This window comes from Hyla sarda, chromosome 1 (assembly GCF_029499605.1).
Source record: "Hyla sarda isolate aHylSar1 chromosome 1, aHylSar1.hap1, whole genome shotgun sequence".
In the NCBI taxonomy this organism is placed as follows: Eukaryota; Metazoa; Chordata; class Amphibia; order Anura; family Hylidae; genus Hyla; species Hyla sarda.
The window spans coordinates 467,779,856-467,792,850 of NC_079189.1; the positions used below are offsets into that span (position 1 = coordinate 467,779,856).

Consider the following 12,995-nt stretch of genomic DNA (forward strand, 5'->3'; position numbering starts at 1 on the left):
CCCAAACCTTCAGCTGTGGCAAAATGAAAACTCCCAGAATGCACTGACAGACCGTACATGCTGGGAGTTGTAATCTTGCAACAGCTGTAGGCATATTGGTGGGGAACCACTGAGTTAGAAAACAGACTCTAGCTCAGTGATTCCAACCCATGTGCCTCCAGCTGTTGCAAGACTACAACTCCCAGCATGTACGGTCTGTCAGTGCACTCTGGGAGTTGTAGTCTTGCAACAGCTGGAGGCACACTGGTTGGAATCACTGAGTTAGGAAACAGACTCGGGCTCAGTGTTTCCCAACCAGTTTGCCTACATCTGTTGCAAAACTACAATTCCCAGCATGCCCGTACAGTCAGGGATGCTGGGCGTGTAGTTCTGCAATATCTGGCCCTTCAGAAGTTGCAGAACTACAACTCCCAGCATGCCCAGACAGTCAGTGCATGCTGGGAGTTGTAGTTTTGCAACATCTGGAGGACCACAGTTTAGAGACCACTACACAGCCTTTGGCTGTGTGGGCATGCTGGGAGTTGTAGTTTTGCAGCTTTTAAAAGGCCACAGTGAAAATCACTTATCGCGATCTTCACTGCAGACTTTGATCGGTGCGCAGAGCGGGGGGAATTAACTCTAACCCCCCGCACCCCTCCTGCCATTGGTGGTCAGCCTGACCGACCAATGGAAGGATTAGGAGGGGGTGGCAACATTGCCACCTCGCTCCTATGCTTTAGGCTGGTCGGCTGGTCTCTGACAGCTCCGATCAGTCTTATTTTCCGGGAGATCGGGTCACCAGTGACCCGATTTGCCCGGATCGCGGCAAATCGCAGGTGTGAATTGACCTGCGATTTGCTGCGATCGCCGATATTGGGGGGGGGGGTCTCAGGACCCCCCCTAGGCATTGCCACGGGATGCCTGCTGATAGATATCAGCAGGCATCCCAGTCCGATCACCGCCTGGCGAGCGGCAGTGATCGGAAATGCCGAGGGCGTATGGATACGCCCTCCGTCCCCAAGGAGTTAAGGATGCAGCCCATTTGGGCCTTGAGGGCGCAGACAATTACATTTTAAATTTTTTGTTTTTTCCTCCTCGCCTTCAAAAATCATAACTCTTTTATATTATCATTCACAGACTAGTATGAGGGCTTGTTTTTTGCACGACCAGTTGTCCGTTGTAATGCCATCACTCACTGTACCATTAAATGTATGGCGCAACCAAAAAAATACTATTTGTGTGGTGAAATTAAAAAGAAAACCCCAATTTTGCTAATTTTGGAAGGTTTTGTTTTCACGCCGTACAATTTACGGTAAAAATGACATGTGTTCTTTATTATTTGGGTCAATACGATTAAAATGATACCCGTGATAACATACTTTTCTATTACTGTTGCGCTTAGAAAAAAAAAAAAAAAAACGCAAAACTTTTTAACCAAATTAGTATGTTTAAAATCCCCCTATTTTGAAGACCTATAACTTTTTCATTTTTCCATATAAGCAGCAGTATGAGGGCTCATTTTTTGCGCCATGATCTGTACTTTTTATTGATACCATATTTGCTTATTTAGAACTTTCAATCCATTTTTTATAAAAAAAAAAATTGGGGAATAAAAGGTTATTAAAAAAAGCATCTATTTTGAACTTTTTTTTTATTTTTACGTTCACACCGTTCACCGTACGGTATCATTAACATTTTATTTTAATAGTTCAGATTTTTACGCACACGGTGATACCAAATATGTATATAAAATATTTTTTTAACACTTTTTGGGTGTGAAATAGGGAAAATGGGACAATTTACGTTTATTGGGGGAGGGTTTTTTTCAAATTTTTTTTAACTTTATTTTTATACTTTTTTTACTTTTATTTTCACACTTTAATAGTCCCCATAGGGGACTATTTATAGCAATCACTCGATTGCTAATCCTGTTCAGTGCTATGTATCGGTCATCCTCTGCTCTGGTCTGCGGGAAGGCAGATCAGAGCAGAAGACTCCCGGAAGGCAGCGGAGCAGGTGAGGGGACCTCCGGCTGCCCTGCAGGATGATCGGATCGCCGCGGCAGCACTGCAGGCGATGCGATCATCCATTTAAGTGACCGCGATGCTGCAGATGCCATGATCTGTATTGATCACGGCATATGAGAGGTTAATGGCGGACATCCACGGGATCGCGGGTGTCCGCCATTACGGGCAGGTCCCTGGCTGCGATCAGCAGCCGGGACCTGCCGCGCATGATCCGGGCATCGCTCCCATGCTCACGGTTATGCTTAGGACGTAAATGTATGTCCTGGTGCGTTAAGTACCAACGCACCAGGACGTACATTTACGGCGCTCGTCGTTAAGGGGTTAATAGATTTAATAAATTAATAGATTTTAATAGAAGTAATTTACAAATCTGTTTAACTTTCTGGCACCAGTTGATTTAAAAAAAAAAAATAATAATGTTTTCCATGGGAATACCCCTTTAAGGAGACCTCAATTTTATGGGCCAGTGCAAGGAAAGTGTAGTATTACATACACTGATGTCCATCAGCAACATACTCTTACCTCAGCCTCTGCTTCAATCTTATCCTCTTTTACCATTTTTTCAACCATTCTTTCAGCCAGAGGCAAAAACATTGTTTTAGAAAGCTTTTCATCTTGGGCTGAAATAGACTAAATAAAGAGACATCATATAATACTCAAACAAATATTGAGAGGTACAGCAATAGCAAAACATTTAAAGCATCAAGAAGACCAGTGTGGTTTATGGTACAAAGGCAAAGAGTTGTGTGCAATGGTCAGGAAGCACATCTTGCATGCACATTATTATACGGAGATCACTAATGCTGCACCAACAGTAATCAGGGCTGTGGAAATCTCATCACCCGATGCACGGGACATGCAGTTCTGCGTTCTGTGCAGGCCAATTCCTCAGGCATTAAGCCCTGCTTGGAACAAGCATATCCAGGGCCAGTGCCAACAGCCTAGAGCACTCAGGGGATGAGGGTGCCGCTCCTGGATCCAGGACCCATGGCCTGGATGCCCCAAGTGAGCATTGCCTTAAACTTTAGGTGCGTCTATATGAGGCACACAGTTCAAAGCACAATCCTGCCGTAACAGGATGGAGCCGTGTGGCTGGGGCAATATGTGAGGGGACATGGCTGGGGCAATATTTAAGGATGCAATATGTGAGATTGCATTGCTGGAGGCAACAGATTTCAGGCTCTTGCAGATCCCCTCGAAAAAATATAAAATCTGAACAAATGTCACTTTTTTGTAAAGTAAGCTACTATTGTCCTTTGAAAATCCGTTTAAGTTTCCAACTTGACTGCATTTGATGATTGCAATCAAGTATTTTTAGGTCTGCCTATTAAGTTTCTATTAATAAAGACCTAGGAGGAGATTTCTCAAAACTGGTGCAGTGGTCCAGTTACCCATAGCAACCACTTATTTTGCAGATAAAAAAAAAAAAAATAATAATTTTAAACAAGCAATCTGATTGTTGCTTTGGGCAACTTCACCACTCTTCCTCTACACAGGTTGAAAAATCTCCGTCCTTCACATACTATTTTGGTTGAAATTACGGTATATTGTGTTCCAGGACTGTTCCAATGGATTGTCATGAGGGAGAAGTAGAATGTGCTCCCGTTTTAGTCCCTCTGACAAATTTTTTTTTCTCTTAAAATTTCCACACCCGAATAATACAATGGCCAGTGCTAATGGTGGGGTACAGATGACACACATTTTGATATCAATACAGTACAATGTAAAGTTATTTCAATAGTGTTCAGTGCTCACCTGCATGATCAGACTCATCACAGACCAGAAATAATAAGGATTTTTTGGAACAATTTTGTAAAGTGCCATTCCAGCCTGTAAAACAAGATACACAAATACTTAAGTCATGAACATAGGTATGCTATGGCTATGCTACAAATTATGTCATGAAGCAGAAGTATCTAAAAGGCATCCAATGCCCTTAATGAGAAAAAAATAAAAAAAATAAAAAAAAAAACCATTCCCTTCTAAATTATTCTGAGAGCAACACAATGAAGGTTGACTGTAAATCGTTGATATGGGAAAAAGGAAATAGGTCACGAAAGGTCCCTTACTGCAAAGCCACAATTTGTGCTTTAATAGGTCGCTGTCACAGAATTGCGCAAAAAGAATTTCAATGTTCATTGTTTCCGCAGAATCTGGAATGCAGAATTTCCCCAGCGGATATTCTGCCGTGTGAGTGGTAAAGTGGAAAATCCATTCACCACAACTGGAGATGAGCGAAGTTACAGTAAGTCGATTCGTCACAAACTTTTCGGCTCGGCAGTTGCTGACTTTAGCCTGCATAAATTGGTTCAGCTTTCAGGTGCTCCGGTGGGCTGGAGACTCTCTCCTAGGTCTGTATCCACCTTTTCCAGCCCACCAGAGCACCTGAAAGCTGAACTCATTTATGCAGGCTAAAGTCAGCAACCACCAAGCCGAGAAGTTCGCGACGAATCGAATTGCTGTAACTTCGCTCATCTCTAAACACAATGTTAACTTTACGCAGCAGAATTTTTCAGCTGGATTCTGCATGGAAATTTTGCCATGTGAACATACCCTAAAGATGTGCCCAAATCTTAAATAATAGAAGAAGGATAAGTAAGGGATTTGGTACTTGTTGCATAATGGATCAAAACTCAAAAGCTCCTGCGATTCTGAGAGGAGATGCCCCAGGAATTTGCAGACATGAAACAAAGAAATGCAGATCAACAGAGCACGTGAAATAAGGGAGACGAACCATATTGAACCATTGTGGGAACACAGGTGAAAGAATTAGATTGGGAAGCGGGTGGGGAATCTATAGAGAAGACAAGGCTTTCATAGGATCCAGGCAATGCCCCAGCGAGAGCCATGGCCGAATTGCTCAAACTCAGACTGAGCCACCAATAAGAATACAATAGCCGAGAGTCTACATAGCAGTGCTCTAAAGACGCCTCCTAGGAAAGTATATCATTTTAAACAAATTGATTCTCCCAAAGAGAAAGGGGAAGGTTGAGCTATGCTTACCCATGCTTACCCATCTTTTCTCACTAGCTTGTGTCGCAATCACATTCAGTTGGACACAATGTTTGAAATCTCTAGAATTTTCTATACCCAAATGACAGCACTGGTGCACCATCTGCAGGGAAGCTGTTCCAGAAGAGCAGCTAAGGATGAGCAGTCCCCAGGAAAAAAAAACTGAAAAGTTATCTAAATGAGGCTGGGTTCACATTACGTTTTTCCCCATACGGCAGGAGGGAAGCTAAAAACTTCCCGCTCCCGTATCCCTGCCGTATGCAATTCATTTCAACGAGCCGACCGGAGTGAACTGGTCGGCTCATTTTTCCCTATATGCGGTTTTCTACCGGACCTAAAACCGTGGTTGACTACGGTTTTAGGTCCGGTAGAAAACCGCATATGGGGAAAAGTGAGCCGACCGATTCACTCCGGTCGGCTCATTGAAATGAATTATATACCAGCCGCAGATGGCAGGGATACATGAGCGCAAGTTTTTAGCTCCCCCTGCCATATGCACTCCCGTATGGCGAAAAACGTGATGTGAACCCAACCTCAGTATGGACTATAGCCTTAGGAGATTGATTTAGAAGGTGCAAAGACCGAAACTGAGGATGAACAGTCTGCCTCCTCAAAAGTTCCCAAAAGATAGGACCAAGTCAATCGCTTTGTACGTGTCGAGGTACAGTACAAAACCTGGGTGAACAAGTTAGTAAATCCAGCTCATTTGGTATAGGCCAACCACAGCAGAAAGTGTAGGATTACACCCAAGAACTGCAAGGTTAAAGAGAGTGGCAATGTAGCTTAAAAATATGAGCATTTCATAAAAAGACTATACAATATGGTAAGACAGGACATTTTGGGTGTAGCTCACCCTTAGGCATACTAACATCCAGAGATGGCTGATTTTAAATGGACACTGTCATTGAAACAAATGTTTGCTATTGCACTCCTTAAGGTAAATAAAAATCTTTCTAATGTACTTTGTTTAAAAAAAATGAAGTTTTCTATGTTTTGTTTGTGCTTAAAAAAAGCTGCCGCTAGGTATCTCCCTACTTGTCCAGAGCACATTTCCCCTCATCTAATGCACAGACTTTGGACTCCTGCTGGCCTGGCAGAAGTCCAAGATCAGTAAATGCAGTTTGGAGTGCTTAGGGCGGTATGTGCAGCCTCAGCCAATCATATCTCATCTCACACTGAACTGCTCTAGGCTGTGTGTAGCAGAGTGATGGAAGACGTTCCCCCTGTATGGCTTCAGATGATGACACGCCTGCTGGGTAACACCCCTACCCAGTCTGTGAATCTGACTGAGCAGAAAATACAGAGTAATATCAAGGTAGAAAACTAAACAATAACAAAAATAAAAGGCAGGGGGTGGTTTATTATGATGGTGCAGTGAACTGGGAGGATTATAAAAGATAATGAGAGGTACTATTTAAAGGAAAAAACTGTCAGCCTGTTCACCCACACTAAACCCAATACACTGGGTTATTGTGTGGGGAGAAGAAGAGTCCGATGATGGGTCACTGACTAAAATACGTACCTTAGGTCCGGAGATATGTCCCACCGAAGATCCGCCGCTATAGTCAGTAAAATGCGGCTCAATTTACATATTCATTGTCCTAGTGACGTGGAGTCGCTGGTCACGTGAGCGTTCAGTTGGTGCATGCGCTCACAGGACCAGCGGTTCCAACAATGAATATGCAAATTGAGCCGATAGGGCCCGCCTCCAGCGCAATTCACAAAATATAGCATCGGATCTTCGGTGGGGCATATCTCCGGACCTAAGGTACATATTTCAGTCAGTGACCCCCTCATCGTACTCCTGTTCACCCGCACTATAACCCAGTGTATTGGGTTTAGTGTGGGTAAATAGGCTGATAGATGACCTCCTATTTATTTGAAAGGCAAACAATGTAGCAATAGTACCAGTCCTGTACTGGACCCGTGCAAATGTCCAGGAGCGTCCTAAGTGCCCCAGACCCAAAAAGTTGGCGATCGCCGCAAATCACCAGTCAATACAGACCGGCTATCTGCGGCGATTCCGGGTCATACGGGTCTCCGGTGACCCAGAAAATAAGGGGGATCGGGAGTGTCCAAGACACCCACGATCCCCCTGAAGGGATAGGAGTGAGGTGGTCTCTAAACTGTAACCCTCCAGATGTTGCAAAACTACAACTCTCAGCATGCCCAGACAGCTGTTTGGGTATGCTGTGATTTGCAGTTTTGCAACAGCTGGAGGGCTACAGTTTGGAGATCACTCCCAGCATGCCCAAACAGCTGTCTCAGCATGCTGGGAGTTGTAGTTGCGTACCTCCAGCTGTTGCATAACTACATCTCCCAGCATGCCCTTTGGCGATCAGTAAATGCGGGGAGTTGTAGTTTTGCAACAGCTGGAGTCACACTGGTTGGAAAATACAGAGTTAGGTAACAGAACCTAACTGAAGGATTTCCAACCAGTGTGCCTCTAGCTGTTGCAAAAGTACAACTCCCAGCATGTACGGTCTTTCAGTGCATGCTGGGAGTTGTAGTTTTGCAACAGCTAGAGGTTTGCGCCCCCCAACGTGAATGTAGGGTACATTCACACAGGCGGGTTTACAGTGAGTTTCCTGCTTCAAGTTTGAGCTGCGGCAAATTTTCAGACTCCTGGCGGGAAACTCACCATAAACCCCCGCCAGTGTGAATGTACCCTAAAAACACTACACAATCACATAAAAGGGCAAAGCACTACACATACACCCCCTTACACTGTCGTCGTCGTCCCCGGCCAATAAACATGAAAAATGTATAGTACAGCAGTGTTTCCAAAACTGAGCCTCCAGCTGTTGCAAAACAAAAACTCCCAGCATTTCTGGACAGCCACTGACTGTCCAGGCATGCTGGGAGTTTAGCAACAGCTAGAGGCACCCTGTTTGGGAATCACTGGGGTAGAATACCCCTATGTCCACCCCTAGGCAATTCCTAAATTTAGTCCTCAAATGCGCATGGCGCTCTCTCACTTCGGAGCCCTGTAGTATTTCAAGGAAACAGTTTAGGGCCACATATGGCTACTCTGGAGGAATTGCACTACAAATTTTTTTTTTTTTGGGGGGGGGGGGCTTTCTCTCCTTTTACCCCTTATGAAAAGGAAAAGTTGGGGTCTACACCAGCCTGCTAGTGTAAAAAAATAAAACCTTTTTACACTAACATGCTGGCGTTTTCCCATACTTTTTATTTTCAAGAGGTAAAAGGAAATAAAGACCCCAAAAATGTAATGCAATTTCTCCTGAGTACTGAAATACCCCATATGTGGGTGTAAAATGCTCTTCGGGCGCACAACAAGGTTCAGGAGTGAGAGTGCAGTATGTACATTTGAGGCCTAAATTGGTGATTTGCACAGGGGTGGCTGATTTTACAGCGGTTCTGACAAACTCAAAAATATAAATAATCACGTGTAACTCCATCCCTCATGGAACGTAACAAGGGGTATAGTGAGCCTTAACACCCCACAGGCGTTTGAAGAATTTTCGTTAAAGTTGGATGGGAAAATGAAAAAAAAAATAAATTCTTCTCTAACATGCTGGTGTTACCCAAAATTTTTCATTTTTACAAGGGAAAATAGGAAAAAAGCCCCCCAAAATTTGTAACCCCATTTCTTCTGAGTATGGAAATACCCCATGTGTGGGCATCAAGTGGATGTAAAATGCTCTGCGGGTGCACTACAATGCTCAGAAGAGAAGGAGCGCCATTGGGCTTCTGGAGAGAAAATTTGTCCAGAATTGAAGGCCAAGTGTGTTTACAAAGCCCCCATAGTGCCAGAACAATGGACCCACCCCCCCATATTGGAAATTACACCCCTCACGTAATGTAATAAGGGGTGCAGTGAGCATTTACACCCCACAGGTGTCTGACAAATTTTTGTAACAGTGGTCCGTGAAAATGAAAAATTGAATTTTTCATTTGCACAGCATTTTCACAGCATTTACGCCCCACTGTTCCAAAGATCTGTCAAACACCAGTGCGGTGTAAATGCTCACTGCACCCCTTATTAAATTCTGTGAGGTGTGCAGTTTCCAAAATGGGGTCACATGTGTGGGGGGGGTCCAGTGTTTTAGCAACACGGGGAGCTTTGTAAACGCACGTGGCCCCTGACTTCCATTCCAAACAAATTCACTCTCCAAAAGCTCAATGGCGCTCCTCCTCTTCTGAGCATTGTAGTGCGCCAGCAGAGCACTTGATGCCCACACATGGGGTATTTCCATACTCAGAAGAAATGGGGTTACAAATTTTGGAGGGCATGTTCTCCTATTACCCCTTGTAAAAATGTAAAATTTGGGTAAAAACCAGCATTTTTGCAAAAAAAATTTTTAAAAAATTCTTCATTTACACATCTAACAAAAAGTCGTCAAACACCTGTGGAGTGTTAAGGCTCACTGTACCCCTTGTTACATTCCTTGAAGGGTGTAGTTTCCAAAATAGTAGACCATGTGGCCATTTCAGCAAAATTCACTCTCTAAAATCCCATTGTCTCTCCTTCCCTTCTGAGCCCGCCGAACACTTTACATACACACATGTATTTCCTTACTCAAGAGAAATTGGGTTACAAATTATTGGGGACTTTTTCTCCTATTACCCTTCATAAAAATAAAAAAAAAACGGGTCTACAAGAACATGCGAGTGTAAAAAATGAAGATAACCTAAAGGCTTAAACTTTCTGAATGTCATTTTTAATACTTAGAGGGGTGCAGTTTCTATAATGGGGTCATTTATGGGATATTTCTAATATGAAGGCCCTTCAAATCCACTTCAAAACTGAACTGGTCCCTGAAAAATTCAGATTTTGAAAATTTCGTGAAAAATTTGAAAATTGCTGCTGAACTTTGAAGCCCTCTGATGTCTTCCAAAAGTAAAAACATGTCAACTTTATGATGTCAACATAAAGTAGACATATCGTATATGTGAATCAATATAAAATGTATTTGGAATGTCTTTTATCCTTACAAGCAGAGAGCTTCAATGTTAGAAAAAAATGCAACATTTTAAATTTGTTCATAAAAATTTTGGAATTTTTCATCAAAAAAACGATGCAAGTTTGGACAAAAATTTACCACTAACAAATTACAATATGTCACGAAAAAACATCTCTCTGAATCAAATTCTAAGTAAAAGCATCCCAGAGTTATTAATGCTTAAAGCGACAGTGGTCAGATGTGCAAAAAACACTGGTCCTTAAGGTGAAAATGGGCTTGGTCCTTAAGGGGTTAAATAGATATGCTAGTCACACATTAGAGGCTTGAGAAAGGTTCTGGAGGGGACTGAAACACAGCTACTTCACTTTATTTTTATTTTTTTATTTTTTTTTATGGTAGACAGGGCGGGCTTCTGGTTCAGGAATTACTCGGCGCTGACCGGGATAAGGACACCATACAGGTAGGATACCATCAAGGAGGGATTTATTGTAGATAATGCAACGCGTTTCACCGCGCATGCGTGGCTTCCTCAGGCATGCAAATCAGCAGTAACAGCCTAGCCCTCTATGCCGGGGTCAACCCCCATGTCGTCCTATTCCACAGCCATCTGGGGTATAGACAAGTATGCAGAGAAGATCTTCTCTGCACACTTGTCTATACCCCTGATGGCTGTGGAAGAGGAGGACATAGGGGTTGACCCCAGCATAGAGGGCTAGGCTGTTACTGCTGATTTGCATGCCTGAGGAAGCCACGCATGCGCGGTGAAACGCGTTGCATTATCTACAATAAATCCCTCCTTGATGGTATCCTACCTGTATGGTGTCCTTATCCCGGTCAGCGCCGAGTAATTCCTGAACCAGAAGCCCGCCCTGTCTACCACTACATACATCAGGAAGGCTGCAGACCCCGGATTGTTAACCTACGCGATCTCCATTGTTGTGTATGGGCTACACAACTATGTCGGGTGAGCGGTGATCTTTCCCCCCCTTCTGCTCCTCATATTGAAGTGAATTTACTCCACAAGGAGCGCCTCCGCCTTTTCTCTCTTTTTCTTATGGAATTTTTACAGATTTTCCACCACAATTGGAGTTCTACAGTCAATACTTTTCTTTGCTTGGATGTAACTACTCCCACAAAAAGAGGTCACTTCTTACAGAGGATCTGCACAAAGTTTTTTTAGAATACACTTTTGTACACTAAAGCATTGGTTACAATCACATATCCCAAACACACATGAATTCAAAACTTCCATTAGACATATTTTATATAGAATTTAACAGACACACAAGGAGAGAGTGACTCAGACAGTCAAAGAATGGAGAAAAATGAATTGTAAGGGTACGTTCACATGCGCGGATTTTCAGCGTATTTTTATGCTGCAGATCCGCCGGTTGAAGGCCCGCTCTATGCTGGCTTTACATGTGCCTGCTCGTAGTGGCAATACGCCGCTACCAGCAGGCACACTGCGATGTGCGAGTCACAGTATACTCACACATTGCGGGAGCTCTCTGCCTAGCTCAGAGCAGGGAGAGCGGCCGCGATGTGAGAGTACGCTGTGCACATCGCTGCAGTGTGTCTGCTCGTAGTGGTGTATTGCCTCTACCAGCAGGCACATGTAAAGCCAGTATAGAGCGGGGCCTTCACCGGCGGATCCGCAGCTAAATCCGCTGCGAAAATCCGCGCATGTGAACGTACCCTAACACACAACATGGAGGCTTTTAAACATATAACCTGGTGTCATAAAGAGAACCTAAGGGGTCTACTAGGAAGACTGAAGAAATCTAACGGTCTCCAGGGTGCTGTTACCAAAATAATAAAGTGTGAATTGTGAGATACAGAGGTTGAATCATAGCTGTTTACAAGAAGGATGTTTTGAGAGGTTTATAGCATGAAGGTTAACTAAAGCAACAGCAATCCACTACTTATTTGGGGAGATTCCTCAAAACCTGTGTAGGGTAAAAGTCGACCAGTTGCCTGTAGAAACCAATCAGATCGCCTCTTTCATTTCTGAAAAGGCCTGTGAAAAATGAATGAAGCGATACGATTGGCTGCTATAGGCAACTGGTCAACTTTTTCTCAGCACAGGTCTTTATCAATCTCCCCAATTGACTATAATGTATAAAAAAAAAAAAGACAAAAAACTAGTAATGTTTGTGTTTTCATTACAGGAAATATTAGAGCACACGTCATACCTGCTGCATCTTCTTGTATTCCCCTACTCTGGCATAAGCCATGAAGAGGTGAGAATGATATTCTTCACTGCTTGGGACTTTTCTAACAGCTGCCTCATACAATTTAGTTACCAGCTCCGCTAAAATACAAGTGAAAAATGCCAATGAAGCATTTATTCTTATATTGTGAACACTTAAAACAAGATGTAATAAGAGTGCGAGACTGATGAAAAGACACACAACATTAAAAAGAGGTTATGTGGGCTTTAAAAATGCCATCAATACCAGATGGGCAGGGTCACACGCCCAGCACCCCCACCAATGTTTGAAGGGGTTGCATCTTATTCAGTTCATACCTGCACTCACTGTAAGTGGCTGCAGTGTTATGCCATCAGTTTGTAAAGCCCAGATAACCCCTTTAAAGGGGCAATCCTATCTCAGTCATATCTCATACAGTTCCTTAAAGTTATTATAAATCTAAAAACAGCTTTTGTTTTCTGACAATTTTCAGCATATTCCCCCATGGTCCCTTAGGTTATTTATTTGGGATTTATATTAAATCCTGCACTGGTGGCCACTATGGCGGTGGAAACTTTGCATAATTCAGGTTAGTTTCTCATGACCGCATATTACTGAAACATGCGCCATAGCTTTTGGCGCTAGCACCTCTTTTTAGCTTTATAAACACACTGTAGGGCAACGTAGCACTAAACTACAAGACTAAGTTTTTGCTCCACTTAAAGGGGTACTCCCCTGGAAAACAGTTTTTTTTTTTTTTTTTTTTTTCTTTTAAATCAACTGATGCCAGAATGTTAAACAGATGTGTAAGTTACTTCTATTAAGTAATCTTAATCCTTCCAGTACTTATCAGCTGCTAT

At 43.1% G+C, this 12,995-nt stretch overlaps 1 protein-coding gene across 3 annotated transcripts in view; it reads right to left on the reverse strand.

The window, feature by feature from the left end:
- NAA25 (N-alpha-acetyltransferase 25, NatB auxiliary subunit) overlaps window positions 1-12,995 on the reverse strand; it is a 74,797-nt gene that overhangs the window by 43,143 nt on the left and 18,659 nt on the right. For all 3 annotated transcript variants that reach the window (XM_056536584.1, XM_056536576.1, XM_056536590.1), the window contains exons 4-6: window positions 12,139-12,257; window positions 3,762-3,836; window positions 2,529-2,636 (exon numbers count right to left, since the gene is read on the reverse strand). In XM_056536584.1, coding sequence (XP_056392559.1) covers window positions 2,529-2,636; window positions 3,762-3,836; window positions 12,139-12,257 — 302 coding nt within the window. The remainder of the gene's footprint in view (window positions 1-2,528; window positions 2,637-3,761; window positions 3,837-12,138; window positions 12,258-12,995) is intronic.